Source organism: Mus caroli, unplaced genomic scaffold (assembly GCF_978045245.1).
Source record: "Mus caroli unplaced genomic scaffold, Mus_caroli_1 scaffold_20, whole genome shotgun sequence".
Taxonomy (NCBI): Eukaryota; Metazoa; Chordata; class Mammalia; order Rodentia; family Muridae; genus Mus; species Mus caroli.
In genome coordinates this window covers 22619598-22641965 of record NW_028227275.1, presented here as the reverse complement: position 1 = coordinate 22641965, position 22368 = coordinate 22619598, and the positions used below count along the sequence as shown (strand labels likewise).

The 22368-nt window shown below is 41.4% G+C and overlaps 1 protein-coding gene across 8 annotated transcripts in view; it reads left to right on the top strand.

The window, feature by feature from the left end:
* The window catches only part of Plce1 (phospholipase C epsilon 1), a 314749-nt gene that overhangs the window by 227300 nt on the left and 65081 nt on the right, over positions 1-22368 (top strand). For 6 of the 8 annotated variants that reach the window (XM_029472801.2, XM_029472803.2, XM_029472804.2 and 3 more), the window contains 11 exons: positions 1170-1352; positions 2628-2745; positions 3654-3810; positions 6566-6688; positions 6775-6911; positions 8670-8908; positions 10547-10608; positions 10692-10857; positions 18088-18195; positions 19568-19684; positions 20909-21067. In XM_029472801.2, the coding sequence (XP_029328661.1) occupies positions 1170-1352; positions 2628-2745; positions 3654-3810; positions 6566-6688; positions 6775-6911; positions 8670-8908; positions 10547-10608; positions 10692-10857; positions 18088-18195; positions 19568-19684; positions 20909-21067 (1569 nt within the window). The remainder of the gene's footprint in view (positions 1-1169; positions 1353-2627; positions 2746-3653; positions 3811-6565; positions 6689-6774; positions 6912-8669; positions 8909-10546; positions 10609-10691; positions 10858-18087; positions 18196-19567; positions 19685-20908; positions 21068-22368) is intronic. The other 2 variants (XM_021151795.3, XM_021151794.3) reach the window with 1 other exon arrangement.

Genomic DNA, 22368 nt, shown 5'->3' with positions numbered 1-22368 from the left:
CACACCTGCCTGCAACTTCAGCTTCAGGGCACCTGACAACCTCTCCTGTGCTCGGGGGCAATGGCACACATGTGCACTTGTTTATACATGTGTGGACACACACAGACACATATATTCATTTTTAAATTATTTACAAATACCTCCTTGGAAGTATAAAGGAGGGCTACCCTTAAAAATTTAGAGTGCACAAATTAAAAAACAAACAGTAGGTAAGTAGATAGATAGATAGATAGATAGATAGATAGATAGATAGATAGATAGATAGATAGATGGATGGATAGATTGATAGATAGATAGATAGATAGATAGATAGATAGATAGATAGATAGATAGATAGATAGATAGATAGATTTGAGGGGAGTACTGAAGATTGACCCAGAGTCTCATAGTTGCTAGACGATTTCCCCAGAATCATAATTTTCTGTTGCGGCCTGCCCGCAGTCCACAACACGAACGGTTCAACTGAGAATGGCAGTTCGAGCTGAAAAGAGAGGAATCTAGACGGGGCGGAAGAAAGAATGGAGCTAAGACAACATTCTGATCAAAGCTCAATTTTACTATTTCCAGACACTCAGTTATAAAGGAAAGGGGAGGGAACCCAATTTCCCACCAAGTAACTCAGGGTCCAGTAGCAGGACGAACACGTGTGTGCCTCCAGGCAGCAAAGGCAGGGTCCAGCAGTAGGAGTGGCAGGACGAATGAGCAGGTAGCTCCACCCTTGAGCAAGCAGGTTCCAGGCTGGGGGAAGGGAGGCCACAATTTTCAAAGTCTTAAAGATTTCTGAAGTACCTGCTAGGCAAGCACTCTACCAACTGAACTACACCCCAGCCCTTAATATGCAAAGTCTTAATGAATTTTCCCACAATGATAATTTCTGAGTCACCTCTAAGACCAAAATGGGAAGTGTTTTGGGTTTGATTTGGTTTGGTTTGGTTGGTTTACCCCAGCTGATGTTGAAGTACATTGATGACCCAGGGTGTGATCAGGACAACTGGGAACACAATCAGATCCTTAACAGGAAGTTCCTAGAGTCTGAAACAGAACCACATGGGTGGCCAGATCACGCGTCTGGAAGCACTTGAGCTTACCCACATGGGAATTCACTGGGACCATTAATACGTATTCCCTGTTGCTGCTTGCTTGTGTGTTCAGCATACGGTTCTTTTCAGGAGGATGGACGGTATGAAGGCCCAACCTTGGCACATGCTGTGGAGTTGTTTGGTGGTAGGCGGTGGAGCACTAGAAACCCCAGCCCTGGAATGTCAGCAAAGAATGCTGAGAAGCCCAACATGCAGAGAAACAACACCCTGGGCATAAGCACCACCAAGAAAAAGAAGAAAATGCTCATGAGGGTAGAGTAAATTCCTTTATTAAGCATCATGCCCACCCAGTCTTCTACCACGACCGTGTGGCCTACATTGCCATAAGCCACCTTAAGTCATTTGAGTTAGGGACAAGATAAATGATAAAACAGTGGTAGCAAGGGCTTGCCACAAACCTCTCAGGTGCCAGGGTCGGTGTCAGGAATCAAGCAAACACCAAGGAGAAACCAAAGTTCTTTAAAAAGCTGCATTGGGCCGGGCATGGTGGCGCACACCTTTAATCCCAGCACTTGGGAGGCAGAGGCAGACGAATTTCTGAGTTCAAGGCCAGCCTGGTCTACAGAGTGATCCAGGACAGCCAGGGCTACACAGAGAAACCCTGTCTCCAAAACAAAAAAAAAAAAAAAACAAAACAAAAAAAAACCCAACAACAACAAAAAAGCTGCATCGGCTTAAAACATAGTACATGGTAAATATGACTCATTGATAAGTCACCTTCAAAGTGCTATATCAGTAGAGAAAATATGGGGCTGAGAGGCAGGCAGTAAGGGCCTCAGGGCAGCAGACACACTGTGGGTCTTGTAGTGTGTATAGGAGTTTTCCCAACACAACACAAAGCACCTGCCACGGAGGAGAGAGCAGAGAGGTTAAAGGTTTTTCTTATTCCTAACCGTCTATGTGAGAGGCTAAAGTACAAGTCCCATGGCAGGACTGGAAAAAGAAAAACGGTTGTGGCAGGCATGATGGCTCCCTCCTGTAATCCCAGTGTGTCAGAAGCTTAGGCAGGAGCATTACAGTGAGTTCAAAGCCAGCCTGAGCTACGGAGTAAGACATGTCTCAAAATAAAATCAACCGAAAGTAAAATAAAGAGATCACATTTATGAAGGCGATATGAATGATGAGTGCTGTATATGAAACAAATTAAGATAAGCAGCACTGTATATGATTGGTTATATAACATATTTTCATTAGGACGTTTCTCTCATAGCTATCTAAAACAGTCCTACTCCTTTCTCGTGGGAGGTTCGTAGAACTTTATAGCTTCATATTGTGTATGTCCCCACCGACTCCAGGGCTGTGCATCCCCTTCTCAGTCTCCTTTTCTGGGGGGACGGTGCGTGAAAGTGAAGAACACACTGAGTAAAATGACCTGAGCTCACTTGGGCAGCCTTACCGTAGGTTTTTACTGGTCTCACCAGGCAAGACAAGATTGAGGACACAGGTTAGAAAGCAGAAACCTATCTGAGCTAAGCATTCAGGGAGAACAATATAGTCCAGGAGCCATGGAAACATTTCTGTTCCCAGGGAGAGAGTGGAGAAGTGACGGACGATGAGATGGCTACCCGCAAGGCCAAAATGTACAGAGAGTGTCGCAGCCGGAGCGGCTCTGATCCTCAAGACGTTAACGAACAAGAAGAGTCGGGTAATGAATGCAGAGTGCTCACATCTTTTTTTTTTATTATTATTATATGCAAGTACACTGTAGCTGTCTTCAGACACTCCAGAAGAGGGCACCAGATCTCTTTACAGATGGTTGTGAGCCACCATGTGGTTGCTGGGATTTGAACTCTGGACCTTTGGAAGAGCAGTCGGGTGCTCTTACCCACTGAGCCATCTCACCAGCCCGAGTGCTCACATCTAAACTTTTTTGTTTTACTTTTATGTAAAAAGTAAATATTTGGCTTTGTACTTTGATTTTAATTTGATATCATAGGAATAATTTTTATGGCTCTTTTAAAAACATTGATGCATGCACACACACATGCAAGTGCCTTTAAAGGCCAGAAGAGAGCATCGGATCCCCTGGAGGTGGAGCTCCAGGTAGTTGTGAGGTGTCTCATGTGGATACTAGAAATGAGACTAGATTTTCATGTAAGACCCACAAGTGCTCTTACCTTCTGGGCCATCTCTCCAGCCCCTGATGAGAATTCTTAAGATAATTTCTTTATCTTGGGAAGATATGAAACCCAAGAGGTATTTCTACAAGTGCACTCTACTTGAAAGAAAATGGTCACTGGCTTGCCATTCTTGCTAGATAATATTAGCTATACAGAATACAACTGACTGGATGGTAGTGCTTTTAAAAATGTCATGGCCACACCCATGACCAAGACATTTATATATTCTTTGCTGAAGCCTTGGGCATCTGTGTGCTTTTTTAAGCTCCCAGACAATGCTAGCTTATAGCCAGCTGACACCCACCAGACTGGCCCATTCATCTAGGTATTTGTTTCTTACACAAGAATCGTTTGTGTAGATTGTTTTGATGATATTTAAGGGAAAGCAGGAGCGAAGTCATCACTTCTTTTTTTTTCCCTTTGATCCCTGCAGAGGCCAATGTCATCACTAACCCTCCCAACCCCCTCCATTCCAGAAGAGCCTACTCTTTGACCACAGCTGGGTCCCCCAACTTGGCTACCGGCATGTCATCTCCCATCAGGCCAGTCTCTTCCCCTGTGCTGTCTTCTTCAAACAAGAGTCCATCCAGGTGGGGCCTTAACATGATGAAAGAGAGGGAATCTCTACATCACTCCTGCTGTGTGGAAGGGCCTGTGCCGCACTCCCTGTGCAAAGTCTGTCTCTAGTTCTAACTCAACAGTTAAAGTGAAAACCAAAAACCCTAATTGAAAATTATTCTGATTTTCCTGAATCTGTAATCGTAGTCTCTCTTATTGCTGTGATCCCATCTAATTGTTTGAGAGAGTAACCCTTCCAAGGTCAGAGACAGTCGTCGAAAGCTAAGCCATGGTTCTCTAAATCTGTACCGTCTAGCTGACTGGCCACTAACTACTCCTAGGCATTTAATATCAAGCACCAATTATTCTAAATTAAGCTGGAAAGTCAGTTCCTTAGTCACATTTTCATTGCACCACAACTACAGGTGGCTAATGGCTCTGAGCTGAATGCTGCAGATAGAGGACATGTGCGTCCCTGCAGCAGATAGAGGACATGTGTATCCCTGCAGCAGGTAGAGGACATGTATGTCCCTGCAGCAGGTAGAGGGCATGTGTGCCTCTGCAGCAAGTTCCTTCAGGTAGTACCAGGCTAAGGGGAAACAAACTTGAGTGTGAGCTGCCTGACCTTACTGATAGTTGTGAAACGTGTCAGACATGTGTATCTGACACATGAATGGAAGCTGTGCTTGCCTGGCGAAGTAATTGTAAGTATTCCAACAAATCGAATATGTTTATCTCACCCCCAAAGCTGGGATTGTTGCAAATGATGGTGTAAGGACCCTAGACATTAAAAAAGAAGAAGAAAAAGAAACAACCTCTGTCTTTGCTGGTGGTGGCAGCACATACCTTTAATTTCAGCTGTTGGGAGATGGAGGCACTGTGGATTGGAAGCTGGTCTGGCCTACAGAGCTACTTCCAGACTTGCCCACGCTATAGAGTGAGACTGTGTCTCAAAATCAACAACAATAATAACTCAACAGTTCAATGCAGAAGTAATTACAGAATAAAAAGTCACCAAAGGGAGCTGGATGGCCAGAGACATGTGCGAGATCCAGGCAGAGCCCACATAAAGCATATACTGTACACTGTGCCAGAGGAGTGGGTCTCAGCACACAGACGTAGGCTTTGGCAGTGTTCATTCCTCCACACACTGCACACGAGGGCCCAGCTACAGACTCGCTCCACAAAACCAGTCTCCATTGCTTTGCACTTGCTAGTGATTCTGTCTGCATTCAATTATCTCTTAAAGGGAAGTCTCCTCTCCCAATGAGTGACGAAAGCTGGACTTTAGTCTTTGTGCATTCAAAACCACAATTGGTAAAAACGGGCCAAAGTCTAGATGACTCTCCGTTTTACTCTCACAACTTTTCCGTAAATTCAGATTTATAACAAAACTAAAATCTGAAAATAGATGGAATCCTTTATATTTCAGCCCATGCAGAATCCTGGATGTATAAAACAGACATATCAGCTGGATTAAGTCTGTTTTCCTTTTATTTAAGTCACTTGTGAGCAGGAAAAGGCAGAACGGAGTGAAGGAGGGAAGCCTTTGGGACAAGAAACTAACATGCAGGACCCAAAGTCAGATCTCAGCCCCAGGGGGAGAGGGGCCAGTCCCTCCCGACAAGACAAGTTCTAAGACACAAGGAAGACAGAAGTAGCAGCAGCCTGAATTATGTTCAAGGAAAAGTGAGCCTAAGTCCTACGTCTAAAGAGAGAGAGAGACTAGATACAGAATTTTCTAGACAAGAACCAAGGGTGGAATTTAAAAAGAGAAAGACAGGCAACTCACTGGTGTAAACGCAGTGTGTTTCAATGATAACTATTTATGTCTACCTGAACTTGTACGGTAAGCTGCCCACCACCACACACAACTGTAAATCCATATGTTTGTGATGCCCTCCCATCAGAGAAGTGGCTGTCAGATCTTAAGACTAAGTAATTCTCCATGAGCGAACACTGGTAGCAGAATTGAGAGTAGACCAGCTACTCAGTGTCCTTTGTACTCTCTCATAAATTAACACTTGAAATGCACCCCCAGAGAGGGGAATCTAAGCCTTCCTCAAAAAAAGAAAAAAGAAAAGAAAGAGAAATACCCTGTTAATTGATTTGACTGAAAGCCACAGACAAAACATTTCTTCTACTACTTTTTGAGTAATCCACACAGAAAATAAAAAGTGTGGTGAGCCAGCCATCCTGAATATTTGCCTGAGAGCGATGATATTTTTATGGTGACTGGATGAAGCCTTGGCAGGTGCAGATGGGCTCCAGTGAAGGATTGGCTTCCTTCCAGTCTCCGTATTTTTCTGACTCACATTTTCCATTAATAATAAAAGCTCTTCCCTGTTTTCATTGAAGAACTGGTTTAAAAAAGGAAAAAAGAAAAACATTTACGCATTTCAAACCTCCTAGATGCATTTCCATAATTTAGAATACAGAAAAGAACATGAATTGTTTCCCACAGATTATGAAGGAAGAATTTGGATATCTTTTTTTTTAAAACACGACTTTTCTTAAGACACACCAAATTTAAGAGATTCCCCATGACTTATCAATCTGTAATTTTAAAGAACTGTTCCATTAATGAAGGAGTATTAATCCCAGCACTTTGCCCCCAGTTAAGTAAACTGGGAATACTTTTACCAGTCCATATTTATTCCCTCTGAGAGTAAAGGATCTTGGATATAGCATCATCTCCCCATTGCACATAGTGTCATCTGAGACTATTTGTTGAGGCAGAATGGCTTGGGATCTGCACTTGCCAGTGACTGCCATGTTTCTCTGCAGTGCCTGGAGCAGCAGCAGCTGGCATGGGCGAATCCGAGGAGGAATGAAAGGTTTCCAGAGCTTCATGGTCTCCGACAGTAACATGAGTTTCGTTGAATTCATCGAGCTGTTCAAATCATTCAGGTAGGACACGGTCCTTCTTCTTACTCTTCCTCAGACCCACAGTTGGAAGGCAACCCTAAAAGGGAGGTGTTTTCCATTCTCCTCAGCATCAGGAGCCGCAAGGACCTGAAGGACATCTTTGACATCTACTCCGTACCCTGCAATCGGTCTGCCTCGGAGTCAGCCCCACTCTACACCAACCTGACAATCGAAGAAAATACCAGTGATCTTCAGCCTGACCTAGGTTGGTTTCACAATTTACCATTTCCCTTTGAGAGCTTTCTCTCCAAAAACCAAGGTAGGAGATCATCCAGCCATGTACACTTTCAGTGTGTCACTCATGGTGTGCTGCTACCTGGAGCTTGGTGAAACTGAGAATTATTTCCAGTCATTTGATGTTGAAGGGTAGGTAGGTCCTGTGGGAAATCCATCACCACGTGGTCTTTCGGCACTTTGTTAAAATTGGGGTGTTTAACTAAGAATGTTCCAGTCCCTCTGAACACTTAGCACCCTTTTCCAACCATTTCCAAGTGTCCATAAAGAATGGACTGTATCTTAATTGAGAAATAACAGTTTCTCTCTTACCTATAGGTAAGCGCTCGCTCAGGCCTAGGCAGTGATTGTCTGTGCTTTGTCAAGGGGAGTCTTTGGTGACCTCAGCAGAGTTCTCCTGGATGGACATCTAGAATGGCTTTCCTTCTTTGTAAACCAGAATGTCTCCTTCTATCCTACTTATAACATTTTAACTACCCATGAACTTTAAACTTGTTCTTTTTCTTCTAAGTTCTTGATAGAACTATAAACATGAAAGAGCACACACACTCACATGCACACACACATATACACAAATATACACACATGCACACATATACACACATGTGCATGCATACACATATACATTAACCTTTTTCATGCACTTGCTTCATAATTATTTATAACCTTATGTTGTCCTTGTATGAAATATTAACTCTTATGTAGCTCTCAAAACATGAATACCTATAAACTAACCAAGTAATTGTATCTTTTAGATCATTACATTTTATCTTCTAGATTCATTGTAGGTTTCTGGAAAATGAGCAGAAATCAGAGTTCCCATACCTGATTCTGCTACCTTAGAACACTTCAGATTAAAATGTAAAATGACAAAATAAATTAAATCAAAAATAAATGTAAACTGACACTGTGATGGCTTCTTGCTGAACTAAACACACTCTTAACACAGGGTCCAGCAGTTAGTCTCTTTGATTATGTGCCAAAATTGATTTTAAATTGATACTGATGCAAAATATATATACAGATGTTTATAATTACATATTTAAGATACTGAAACCTTTAAGATTACATTTATTCTGCCTCTGCCAATGAAAAAGCTTAGAAGCAGTTATTCTCAAAAGAAAGAAAGGAAAAGGGAAGGAAGGAAAGAAGGAAGGGAGGGAGGGAGGGAGGGAGGGAGGGAGGGAGGGAGGGAGGGAGGGAGGGAGGGAGGGAGGGAGGGAGGAAACCCAGGACTGGAGATGGGTCAGCAGTTGAAAATATTTGCTGCCCTTCCAGAGGACCCGAGTTCAGTATCCAGGACCCACATCAAGAGGTTCACCACCCTCTGTAACTTTAGGTCTAGAGGATCTGACACCCCTGGCCTCCCAGGGCACCTGCACTCATGTGCATACCCACCTCCAACTCCCCTACATACACATAATTTTTTAAAGTATTTCTTTCAAATCTGAATTTGGGAGAGATGTGATGGTACATACCTTAATGCTTGTATTGTACTCAGGAGGCAGAAGCAGGTGGATCTCTCTGAGCATCTTTCCAGTCCCTACATTCATTCATTCATTCATTCATTCATTCCTTTTGCTTTCTCTTTACTGTGGGAAACCAGGGACTCACACCAAGTCTGCACATTATTTGGACAGATTAGAGCTTCATCAGGGCACTGACTTCATAATACTGATGAACTCTGTCAAGGAGGCTTCTGAATGAACTGTGGGTGGCTGTGTTTCAGATTTGCTGACTAGAAACGTCTCCGACCTGGGGCTGTTCATTAAAAGTAAACAGCAGCTTTCTGACAACCAGAGGCAGATATCTGATGCTATCGCTGCTGCAAGCATCGTGACCAATGGTACTGGGATTGAAAGCACGTCCCTGGGCATATTTGGAGTTGGCATACTCCAGCTCAATGACTTCCTGGTAAATTGCCAAGGAGAACACTGCACGTATGATGAAATCCTGAGCATCATCCAGGTATCACATGTATGGCATGTATGATACATAATGTATGGCATGTATGATATCACATGTATGGTATATATGGCTACACGTGTATGGGATGTATGACATATCATGTATGGCATGCATGGTATCATATGTATGGCAATTATGATATCACATGCTGGCATATATGGTAACACATGTATGGAATAGATGATAACATGTGTATTGCATGTATGTTATCACATGTATAGCATGTATGGTAACATGTGTATAGCATGTATGATATCATATGTGCGGCATGCCACTTGCTGGTCTAATACTTTGATGTTAAGAATTTTACCTAGTCTATATTTTTCATATCTGGGGTAGAAATAGAATTTTTTTAATGTCAAGTCCATAGGTATTCTTATAATTATCACACGTTCTAGAGCATCTCTGACTCAATGACAATTACAAGGAAGTTGTGCTCAATTACTTATCACTGTTCTAACACATACAACAGTCCAGAATTTCAATCTGTTACTTATCATGTATTTGTTAGCTCTTACTCTGCAATCCATGTTCCAAGAGCAGGGAATATAGTATTGGATAAAGTCTCATTCTTCTACACAGCTTGCTTTCTGGTGTGCGAGGCAAACACTAAACAAATATACACAATTTCAAGAGTGAGCACGGTCAGAAAAGGGTGATAACAGGAAGGCTGAGCTGGAGAAGGGCATTTGGGCAAAGCTCTGTGTGAGTAAATCATTGGAGGTTCTGAGAGAAGAGAATCCTCAGAGAAACATGAACAGCTCACTCATACCCTGGGGCAAGAGTGAGCTGGGGGTTTATGAGGAGCATCAAAAGCTACCATGATGATCAGAGCCAGGCAGCACAGGCAGATGCAACTTCAGGCAGGAGTCCAAGGACTAGCTAGCTCTTCTAGGACTTTGAGACCGCAGGACGGACAGGGGTTGACATCTGTCCTTGTGAAACAAGAAGCTTTAAGAAGTTTTAAGCAGGAGGGTGCGTGATCTATGCTTCAGAAGGTCTGTGTGAGCCCATGTGGCGAGGAACTGTGCTGACAAAAGATGGAGATGGGTGGAAACTGTCCCAGGAGCCCAGGTGAGGGGTGACAGCTACAGAGAGTGAAACTTTACTGTGGCAGGGTCACAGGTAGCAGAATTAACTTAATCTCCTGATCTGGAATCCGTGTAATCTGTGGAGTAGCTGTGTGACCCTTGGATTTAACCCATATTGATGCTAAAACTGAGGGTTCACTGTGACTCCACTGAGCGTATGTTTGGTGGGGCTGCTCCAAGCGAATCATCGAATCACCGCACCCCACCTCCCACTGCTGGACGGGAGTAGCCTTTATTATCCTCGCCGTCTCCTCAACTAATACACGCGCTGTGTTTTCATATAAATCAGCCTTATTCTTTTCTCTCGCTACCTTTTTTTTTCTCTTAAATAAATATGCTTGGTATAATAAGCTCATGTGTAATAAATATTTTCTTTTGGACTAAAAACCTACATCTTACCACTACATAACTAAAGTCCTTCAAATATTTGGTTGAGACATCTCCTAATGAAAACAGAACGGTTTTATTTTTAATTGTGTGGTGCTATTTTCTCCTTCTTAGTTTCCTTTGCCTAAAAAAAAATCTCTTTTTAAAAATTCCCTTGCAGAAATTTGAGCCTAGCGTCAGCATGTGTCATCAAGGCCTACTGTCATTTGAAGGGTTTGCAAGGTAACTCCTCAGACCTTCTTATCGAATCCCTCAAGAGTGCACGTTGCTCTGACGCAGCCTTTAAGAACATGTGTTTCGTTTAGGTTTCTGATGGATAAAGACAATTTCGCCTCAAAAAATGATGAGTCACGGGAGAACAAGAAAGAACTGCAGCTACCCCTCTCTTACTATTATATAGAATCTTCACACAACACCTACCTCACCGGCCATCAGCTCAAGGGGGAGTCCTCTGTGGAGCTCTATAGCCAGGTACAGAGAGTGTCGCCGCGGTGTGACTTTCATCACTGAACCCCCAGACTCCTGTAAAGTATGGCGTGAACTATGCAGAGCCATCAAGTGTGGGAAAACAGGCTACACACAGTGGTGTTGTCTTTGCTTCTTTCTGCCTCCTTGTTTGTTTGCTTTCCCCTCAATCTATACTTACCCTGCACTGTAGGCAAAGAAAAAAAAAAAAAAGAAAGTGTTTGTTTGAGACTCAGCTTTTAGATCTCAGTCGGATCTACCCCTACTAAAATTAAGACTTCCCCTGGGAAAGCTATCCAATCATTTCACTAAATGCTGAATAAATCAATATATACTGTGGTGGGAAAGCATAGTAGGAAATGCGGCTTTCTTGCAGAGCTAATCCCCCAAAGTTGTTTGTTTTGTTTTGCTTTGCCATTCCTTAGACAAGCCATCCATCCCTATGGCAACCAACTAAAGATAAAGCTGCATGGGCTGGAGGCACTTTCCTCCAGGCTGAAATCCATGGGAATGTTCTGGGAAACAGTGCAGTGGGCTCTCTGGACTGGGAAAAGTACATCCTTTGACCCAACCACCAGCCAGCTCTCATGTCTCTCATGTCTCTCTCTCTCTCTCTCTCTCTCTCTCTCTCTCTCTCTCTCTCTCTCTCTCTCTCTCTCTCTCTCTCTCTCATCCAGGGAATGCAAGTGTGTGGTTTTGTGCTTGTGAGGGAGTACAAGCTAGGAAACAAATTCTATCACAACCATACACCCCCAGCTGTGAAATCCCTTTGTTTTCCATTTTGGTCCAGTACTTATGGTAGACTATGACAAGGTTTTCCCCCAAAGTTTGTTTAGCACAGAATGGGCGTGGTGGTACACACCTCTCTCTAATCCCAGCACTCAGGAGGCAGAGGTACACATATCTTCCTGAGTTCGAAACCAGCCTGGTCTAGAGTGAGTTCCACAACATCCAGGGCTCTGTTACACAGAGAAACCCTGTCTCTAAACAAACAAACAAAATAAAAAGACTAGAATGTACTTTTTTTTAATCTCTGAATTCTGAGGAATTTTTATTAGGAAATGAAAATGTGTCTTCAGAGTAATGGTTTTCAAGCTAGGACTCAGCCAAGGGCCTTCAGCTGCTTGTGCTGAAATGAGTAAGCCACTGCCAAGAAGGGGCTTTACCCAGTTCTGCTACGGGACCACTGACCCATCTTTTATGCACTTCACATATTGGACATTTATTTTCACAAGGAGCTCCAAAGTCAAGAGAAAAAAAAATTTTGTGGAACAAGCGAGATGGTTCAGCGACTTAAGGCACTGACTACCAAACCTGATGACTGAGTTCAATCCCTGGAACCCATGTGGTGTAAGAGAGAACTCCTCCAAGTTGTCCTCTGATCTCCATACATGCTATGGTATTCATATGTGCACGTACACACACATACACACACACACACACACACACACACACACACAATAAATAAGTAAACAAACAAACAAATGTAGATTTTTTTAAAAGTTTAAAATCCATTGTTCTATAGGAAATAAATATATATTATATTTTAATTGCTTTACATAGTTTATATGTACATTCACATGTGCATATTCATAGTTATATCTATACGTATATACATTGTGAGTCCAGTCTTCACAACAAAACAATCAAGGACCATTTCTGATCTTTGATTTCCAACTCATTGTTAGACTTCAAGAATTTTTAAATCCCTTCATATTTTACCCCACGCAGAGATTACCTCAGCTTTTGACTAAGGCACAGAGGCCCTCACACCTCACAGGGACTGCCTGGTGTGATTAGACCGTGGGAGGAACCCCTTTGCTTCATTTCTAATCCTCTTAGACTCTCTCAGTCCTCTCAGTTACTTCCCATATTTTCTCTCCTGGGCAGATGAAAAACAAAAACAAGCCCTGTTCTCCTTACCTGGAATTTCCAGCCCTAGTTTCCCTTTTCTACCCTAATACAGAGACATTAAGTTGTACAGACTTTATCAAAAACCTATAATCTTTTCATGTTGAAACCCCTATTACCAGTGGCTGACCAGTTTGTTCAGCTCATCAGAGAGAGGAAGCAGTCTCACTTGCAGCTAACATACTGATTACATAGCTCTCTTCAGCTATGGAAATATACCATAGACACGGTGGCTACCAACCGAAACTGATGGGCTTGGGATGTGGGGAATAAAGGCCACAAACTATACCACATCCTAGGAAGAACCTGTGGAGAATCTTGCATTAAAAAATCCTGTACATCCTGCTATGTTTAGTTGAAAAAACTCTTAGAGGCCAAGACATTCCAACAATGGATTACTGTTATGTGGAAATAATTGCATGTACTCTCGAGTCACATTATATCAGCTCAATTGCAGATAATCAATTCCTTGTCTTGGGCCACCTTTTCACCATGTGATGATTTTAAAGATAGTCTACAGACAGGTCTAGGGAAGATAAGATTGCTCCAAGCAGATGTTACAAAGCTGCAGTTCACAAAAGTGTGTTGAGAGTCCTCCTGCTTCCAGCCTAAGATCCAGGGTAGTCAACAGATGCCGCCTCATCTGCATCACTGGCAGGTTCTTACAGCAGTCTGCTGAAGAGGCAAAGCTTGGTGGGTGGATGGGTGGGTGGGTAGGACAGTGTGTGAGTGACCACTGGTACCCGCTATGCCTAGGGAAGAGGGGAACCTACAGGCTACTTACTTTCTCTGCTCTGGATGCAGTTCCAGGCTTACATGGCCAGGTGAATCTTTGACAACTCTTTGCTTCTATTCTTACATGCTACATTTTGATAGCAAAGTTGTTTTCTCATTGCAGAATTTGGGTCTTAATGGAAGAGGTTATATCAACATTGGACATTGATTTATATAAATGTTTACTCACCTTATTAGGAGGTCAAGGCTTTAATTCAGCATCTTCACCTCTACTGACAATTCCTTAGACAGAGATTATGCTAATTATATTTTTTACATTTGTCTCTTATTGAAAATAGATTCTTTTCTCATACAATATATTCTGATTATAGCTTCCCCTCACTCAACTCCTCCAAGTTCCACTCCCCTCACCTCCAGATCTACTCCCTTTCTGTGTCTCATTAGAAAAGAATAGGTTTCTAAAAGATAGCAACCAAACATGGAAAAATAAAAATATAGTAAGATGAAGCAAAACCTGTCATATCAAAGTTGGACACGGCAACTGAACTCGGGAGAAGGAGACCTAAGAACAGGTGCAAGAGTCAGAGACCCACTCTTTCTCACAGTCAGGAGACCCATCAAAATATTGAGCTAGTAGCTGTAATGTATACACAGAAGACCTGGCTCAGAGCCTTGCAGGCACTGCTCCTGCTGCCTCGGTCTCTGTAAGGTCATATGTGCTTTGCTTAGTTGATTTGGAGGGCTATGCATCCTCCATCCTCTCTGGATCTTACACTCTTTCTGCCTCCTCTTCCACGGTATTCCCTGAGGGAAAGGATTTGATGGAGACCTGAGATTTAAGACTCTCACTCCACATGATGTCTGGCTGTGAGTCTCTGCATCCGTTCCCCTCTGCTGCCAGAGGAAGCCTCTCTGATGATGACTGGATAAGTCACGGATCTATGAATACAGCAGAATATCATTAGGAAAAAAAATTGTTGACTTTTTTTAAATCAGTAGTGTCTGGACTATCTAGGTCTCTGAACTATGTAGTCTCTAGTTCTTGGCTATCCATGCAATGTCGGGTGTAGGTTCCTTCTCGTGGAGTGGATCTTAGGTCAAATCAGACCCTGGTTGACTACTCTTACAAGTTATGTGTCGTTACCTTAGCATTCTCTACAGGCAGAGCAGATTGTAGGTCAAAGGTTTTCTGACTGGGTTGGTATCCATGTTTCTCTTTCAGTAGCCTAGAGAGTACCTTCCCACACCAAAGAGTCTAGAACATAAGGGTGGGGACTCTACTTAGACACCAGCTCAGCTTTTCTATGTTCAATGAGTTGTATGAGTGTTGTCCACCTCAATGGGACCCCACTGTCAGTTTGCAGAGAGTAACCTTTTGTCTTAGCAATAGCCTGGGTGATTTGGGGATTTCCATAGGACCCTCTTCACTGGGAACTCAGTTGAATACAACCTAGTCCTGCAAATGGAAGCCTTGCCTGGCTACAAGACACAGCCAGGCTCCATATCCCCCATTACTAGACCTTGTTAGGATCACCTTCATCCATTCCATGAAATTTCCACTGCACTAGGTTTCCACACCACTCCTCAAATGCATCCCAATTTCTGACATCTCTCCCCACATTCTCTTTTCCAACTCTGCCTCACCAACGCCTTATCCCCACTCCTGTCCCCACACATCCCCAGTCTGCTCACAAAATCTGTTGGGTATATACCCAACATTTCTGTCTATTATGAATAAAGATACAATGAACATAGTTGAGCAATTGTTTTCACAGTCATTCTTCAGATATATGCCCAAGAGTCTTGATGTAGATTGATTCGAAACTTTCTGAGGAACTTCCATATAGATTTCCACAGTGTCTGTACAAATTTACACTCCCGCCAGCAATGTAGAAGTGTTGTTGGACATTTAATAACTCTATTGGTTCTTATTATGACCTGGCCAGCTCCTAACAATCAGGACAGAGTCGTATTGACTTATTTAATCAGCTTTAGCACAATTACTGGATGATTACCCCTAAATCATTTTTCTACACTAGACTGGCTACTTCCCAGCTATGCTCAGTTACTTCCCAATAGTCATCCTGTCTGTGCAGGACTTGGACCATCAGGCCATTACCTGGTTCTCCATCTTCTTTTCTCTCTCTCCTCCCTCTCCTCTCTGCCTGTGGTTCCTACCTGTGGCCCCCAAGGCAGGGAACTGAAGCCCCATCTATCTCTATTCTCTCCAGTAATTGGCCATTGGCCACTTTTATTTAAACAGTCAGAGAATGTAGGTAAGCGAAGTTTACACAACATCGTTCGGTGTACTTTTTTTTTCTTTTTTTTTTTTTAGTTATTTTTTTTTATTCAGCCACTTTGCTGAAGGTGTTTATCAGCTGTATGAATTCCCTGGCAGAATTTTTGGGGCTAGTTATGTATACTATCATATTGTCTGCAAATAGTGATGCTTTGACTTCTTTCTTTCTAATTTGTATCCCCTTGATTTCCTATTGCTCTAACTAACACTTCAAGTAGAGCATTGAATAGATAGAAAGTAGACAGCCTTGTCTTGGTCCTGGAATTGCTTTAAGTTTCTCTCCACTTAATTTGATGTTAGCTATAGGTTTGCTGTATATTGAGGTATGCACCTTGTATCCTTAATCTTTTCGGGACTTTTATCATGAAGGGTGTTGGATTTTATCAAAGGCCTTTTCTACATCTAATGAAGATGGTCATGTAGGGTTTTTTTTTCTTTCAGTTTGTCCATATGGTGAATTGCATTTACTGATTTTCGTATATTGCATCCCCACATCTCTGAGATGAAACCTACTAGATCATGGTGGTTGATCTTTTTGATGTGTTCTTGGATTTGGCTTGCAAGGGTTTTATTGAGTACTTTTCCCAGCCATGTCCATAAAGGAAACTGGTCTGCAGTTCTCTTTATTTGTTGAGTCTTTATGTGGTTTGGGTATCAAGGTAACTGAGGTACTATAAAACCAATTTCCTCCGGTTTTTATTTTGTGGAATAATCTGAGGAATATTGGCGTTAGCACTTCTCTGAAAGTCTGGTAGGATTCTGCTCTAAAACTGTCTGGCACTGGGGCTTTTTGTTTGTTTGTTTCATTATTTTTGTTTGGTTGGTTGGTTTGGTTGGTTGGGAGACTCTTTTAATGACTGCTTCTATTTCACTGGAGGATTTGGGTCTATTTAAAGTGCTTATCTGATCTAGATTTAGCTTGGTAAGAAGTAGCAATTGAGAAAACTATCTGTTTCTTTTAGATTTTCTAACTTGGTGGAGTACAGGGTTTTCAAGTATATTCTTATGATTCTATGGATTCCCTCAGTGTCTGTTGTTATGTCTCCTTTTTCATTTCTGATTTCGTTAATTTGGATATTTTTATCTGGCTTTTAGTTAGTTTGGATAAGGATTTGTCTATCTTGTTGATTTCCCCAAAGAAACAACTGTTTGTTTCATTGATTCTTTGTATTGTTTTCTTTGTATTTTATTGATTTCAGCTCTCAGTTTGATTATTTCCTGCCATCTACTCCTCTTGGGTATGCTTACTTTTTTTGTTCCAGAGCTTTCAGGTGTGCTGTTAAATTGCTAATATGGGTGAAATTTCTCCATTTTTTTTTAAATGTAGGTACTTAGTGCTATGAACTTTCCTCATTGTACTGCTTTCATTGTTTCCCATAAATTTGGATATGCTGTATAACCATTTTCATTGAATTCTAGGAAGTCTTTAATTTCTTTCTACCTGTCCTTGCCCATTTTTCATTCGGTATAGAGTTGTTTTGTTTCTGTTAACTTTTAAGTTTTCTGTTGTTTCTGCTGTTGTTGATATCCAGCTTTAATCCATGGTGGTCTAATAGAATGTGATCAATTTTCTTATCTATTGAGACTTGCCTTGTGTCCAAGTATGTGGGCAATTTTGAAGAACATCCCATGAGGTACAAAGTAGAAGTTATATTCTTTTGTGTTTGGGTGATGTGTTCTGTAAATCTATGTTAGATCTTTTTGGTTTGTAACACATATTAGCTCCAGTATTTTTCTGTTTAGTTTTATCTGGATTATCTGTCCTTTGGAAGAGGTCTACAGACATCCTACCTGGTTTTCTGGCAGGTGTGGTCTGCTAGAGATGGGGGATAGGATACGCCCAACAGTGAGGGGAAGGTGGTTGGGGGAGGTTGGTGGGATACACAGAAGACTGGGGGTAGGGGGTGGAGTTGCAGTTGGTATTCTGTTGCCGAGCTAGGGAGGAATGAGACTTGGGTATTGTGTCTGGGGAAAACACACAGAGAATGGCTTCTAATTTTTAGACATTTCATATCAAAGAATGAAGGACACTTTTAAAAAGAAAAATGTCATGTTCTTATACTTGCTTTAGCTTCAAAATTTTCACTTCTAGTAAACAGTTTTCTTACTTTGATTTGTTCTTTCTATCCCAAGCCCATATTAATTGTGATCTTTGGTCAAAATGAAAATATCTATGTTTTATTTAATATTTGTAACACAAATGTTGACTGATGTGAACTGTGTGCTTGGTTCAGTTTGAGGCTTTATCTCCCAGTGCTCATCTGAGATGGATTCATTCATTGATCACACAGGTCCTCCTGCAAGGATGTAGAAGCATAGAGCTGGACTGCTGGGACGGAGATGATGGGATGCCCATCATCTATCATGGGCATACACTGACAACCAAGATCCCCTTCAAGGTAATGCTTCCCATCCAATCACAGGACATTCGTTTCATTGAAGTTACCTGCTCTACTAAACTGTATCTTAAGTCGGAGGACCTTGCCCTAGATCTGGAAGACTTTCAGAGTGTTTGCAGTACATAGTGGCGTGAACAGGCTCTTTTTTCTAGGATTTGATCTAGAGCTCTTACTACATCATTATTCAACTAAAATTTAAAAACCGCTACCTCATGTTGGAACATAATGATATTGCTGATATTTATCTTCACATGGTGTAATGATAAATAAAAATGGGGGCTGTTCTCTTCCTAGAGAAATTAAAGTCATCAATCCTGCTGTCTTTACTGACAAAGGGAAATATTAATAATTAAGTAATCACCATTATAAAGTAGAGAGCACTACTTTCACCTGGGAAGATAGATCTCCTGGAAGACTGGCCTTATTAGATAATTTTATAATCTACATAGCTTAGTAGTTTAGCTATGCAGTTACTCCTCACTCAGAGGGTCTAAGCTATGTAACATCATTTTTCTCTGAGCTGTGGCTAGGCTTGGAAGGAATACTATTGTATGAAATTATATGAGATAGTAGCTAAAATGCATTTTTCTTTAACTCATTTTCTATTTGTCATTCATAAAACTCTTGCATTGTATATTAGTAAATGGCTATGTTTATAGATACACATTAAAAGACGTGCACTGTTTTGCTCCAAATATAGTATTAAATGTTTTAATATGTCTTGGGCTTCACTATATCACATACTATTAAAAAAAAAAGTCTTTTACTTTCAGTATTCTTTCTTAACATATACTGATTATTTTTTCCATTTTAAAATAGTAATAGTTGTTCCTTGTAGTATGGGAACAAGACTCAATATGAATAGTTTGATGTCTTTATACAAAATGGCCTAGTTTCTTGCTTAGTTTACAAACATATTTGGCCCTCCTTAGCAATGGGTTCTACATCCATGGATACAACTATACAACTACAGGTCCAAAAGTGGGGTAAAACTGTGTGTATAATGAATTTGAATAGACATTTTTTCTTGTCATTATTTTGAACCAATGTGTTCACGTTGTACTGGGGATTCTAAATATCTGATGATTATTTGAAGTTGGTGTAGAGACAGATGTGTGGAGATGATATGTAAATATTATGCCATTTCTTTTTAATGTAAAATCTAAGCATTGTATAGATTTCAGTATCTTCAGTGGTCCTGGAATTAATTTCCCATGAATCTAAAGAGATGCCTGTACTTTTAAAAAGATAAAAGCCACTTTTATCCAGAATCTGCTGGATGCAGCAGTTAAGACACTCTCTGTGGCTGAGGACCAGCCTTCTGATGATGCCGACAGACGCCTGACTCTAATGAGCTGTTTGGGTCTCACAGGAAGTGGTGGAAGCCATCGATCGCAGTGCCTTCATCACCTCAGACCTGCCAATCATCATATCCATTGAGAACCATTGTTCATTGCCTCAACAACGAAAAATGGCAGAAATTTTCAAGGTTAGCTCCATCTAAGACACTATTATCTCTTAGTTGTTATTGGTACCCACACAGATGTAGACCACAACACAGCTGGACATTAGCCATGAAGCATGCACTGTTAGTGTTCTACAGACCTGAAAAGTGACAACGCTCAGAGAGCTTTGGATTTTATTTAGGACGGTCCCTCCTTTTTGTCTATAAGGATATAGGTATTGTTTTCTGGTCTCCTGGCCCTTTTCAGGAAGCCTTGGAAGGTAAGAATAGAGCAGCTCTCCCATACTCCTGATAATACCAGATGTCACCTGGCAGTTGTACATGAAAAACCCGAAGCTGTTTCAAGGAAAGTCACATTGTTGTGTGTGTGCCCCAAACTATAGATAGGGATTTAGCAAGTTAGACCATTCAGAATATTTTCTCTATTAATAGTAAGATTCCTTATACAAGGGAAAATTAATGCAGTCAGATTAAAGAGCAGATTTCCATAAGACACTTCGCCCTTCTCCAGTGACAGAAGCATTTGTAGAAATACAGTTCTCATGGAAGGAGAGACCACTAACATGGGAATGTACTCCAGTCTGAATACCAAGAAAACTTTGAATTTTCATATTGCCTTAGCCTATACATTGGCTTTTACTTGTTTGTTTGTTTGTTTTGTTCTTATTTATTTAAAAATAACTAGAAATAAAAATTGCCATATTTTCTATCCTTATCTTAAGTAATCATCCTATGTCTACCCCCCCACACACACACCTACGGTCTCCTTAAGAGAGACATTCTGCTTCAGGCACTAGCATTGTGAAAATGCAATCTATTCTTAATCCATGGTTGGAATCAATGCTCCTTCCCTGTTGCCTCTTATCTCTTCTGTCTGTCCCCAGGTTTCTATGCTCTGTGCTTCTGAATTTACTGGAAATTAAGCCATGTTTTACAGAACCGCAGCTGCTCCTCACATCTCGGCTTGCTTTCCTTTTAATACATCTGACTCCAGAATACTTTCCTAAGTCATAACAGCTGGTTCCCTCTCCAGTCTGCCCTAGGTCTTCCCCTTAGCCCTCAACACATCCCTTCCTTCCAGCGGGGAAACTGCCAGGAGAATAAACAACCTCTTCTTCGGTTCCTTTTCCTGGGATTTCTAAAACAATTCAACGAGGCTGGGATATCCAGTGTACTTAAGAACTAGAAATGTACGTGTCAGGTAGAGGTGGAGGGCGTTGACGGTGTGCTTCCTTTTATACCTTGTAGAGTGTGTTTGGAGAAAAGCTGGTGGCTAAGTTCTTATTCGAGACCGATTTCTCAGATGACCCAATGCTTCCCTCACCTGATCAACTTAGAAGGAAAGTACTCCTTAAAAACAAGAAGCTAAAGGCCCATCAGACACCTGTCGACATCCTAAAACAAAAGGTACTCCTCTCTGACGAAGCAGGTTAGGAGTATGCCGTGGGCTCGGGGGCAAGGAAGTTCACGTCGTTTGGACTTTTCAGATGACTTGCTTCATAGCCAGGGTTTGAAGACTGAAATTCCTTAACTGATACACTTGATTGGGGGATTTCTAACTCATAGACCCATAGATTCGCTCCTCCACTAACCTACAGTTTCATTTTGTAAGTTGTACCCATGTGGACTGTACCTCCATGTTTTTAATTTTGTTCTAAGTGGAATAACACATGACTCTTAACTCTGGAGCCAGCCGTCAAGGTTGCTAGTCCCATAATAGGTGACATAGTCCTCTTTATTAGGGAGAGCATGTGGGACCTGGGGTGAACTGAAACAGCCCTAAGATCCCAGTGTATCATAGATGCATGGCAACACAGGGCGTTTTCTCTTCCATCATGGGAGAGTTATGTGCTCAAGCTCTAGCCTATAAAGATAAGTCCAGGATCCTCCAGGAAATGTCTTCAAACTCTTTTTGCTTAAGCATCAAGGATTTTGAAAACCTATATAGCTCTCATATTTTTGTCTCATTTTTTAAAATGATGGTACCTTGTTATAATGACCCAGGCTAGCCCAGAGCTCCAATCCTCTTACCAAAGGTGTGAATCACCATGTCCAGCCTCTCATACATGTTACTATTTTTTAACTATTTTTTTTTGAGACAAATCTTCCTAGATACCCCTGACTGACCTTCAGTTCATAGCAGTCCTCCTGCCGCAACCTCTTGAATATTATACTCCCAAGCCTCACTCTACATTCCTAAGTACATTAAAAATCTTATCACAAGTTGAAACATTTACAGGGTATAATCCTAGTATATCATTTATTTATATCTATATGCCTACAAATATTAGATGCAAAATAGGCCCCATTGCTGAAGCAATCACTCTTTCCTCTAGACTTAATTTCTGTCTGAAAAAATTGATTTTTTTTAAAAAACAAGTTCATTAAAGCATTGCATTCTCACCCCTATGATAACCATCTTGATTTTGAATTTTTACTTCAATATAAACAGAAAGCAGGAAAAAGTTAGGGAAAAGAGGAGTAAGAGACTGTGTCCTCGAAGGTATTTTCTAGGTAGATACAATGGTGTTTCCTTGTCTCCTTTACATCCTCAGGACTTTCTTTCAGACTCTTCACATTCTTAGGTGTCCCTTTCACTGGGCCTCAAGCATCATGCAGAGATGATTAGTGGATGAGAGTTGCATCTCTCTGAATAAAACAGGATAAACACTTTGAGGGAAGTATAGGGAGTGAGGAAGGGTGAGAAG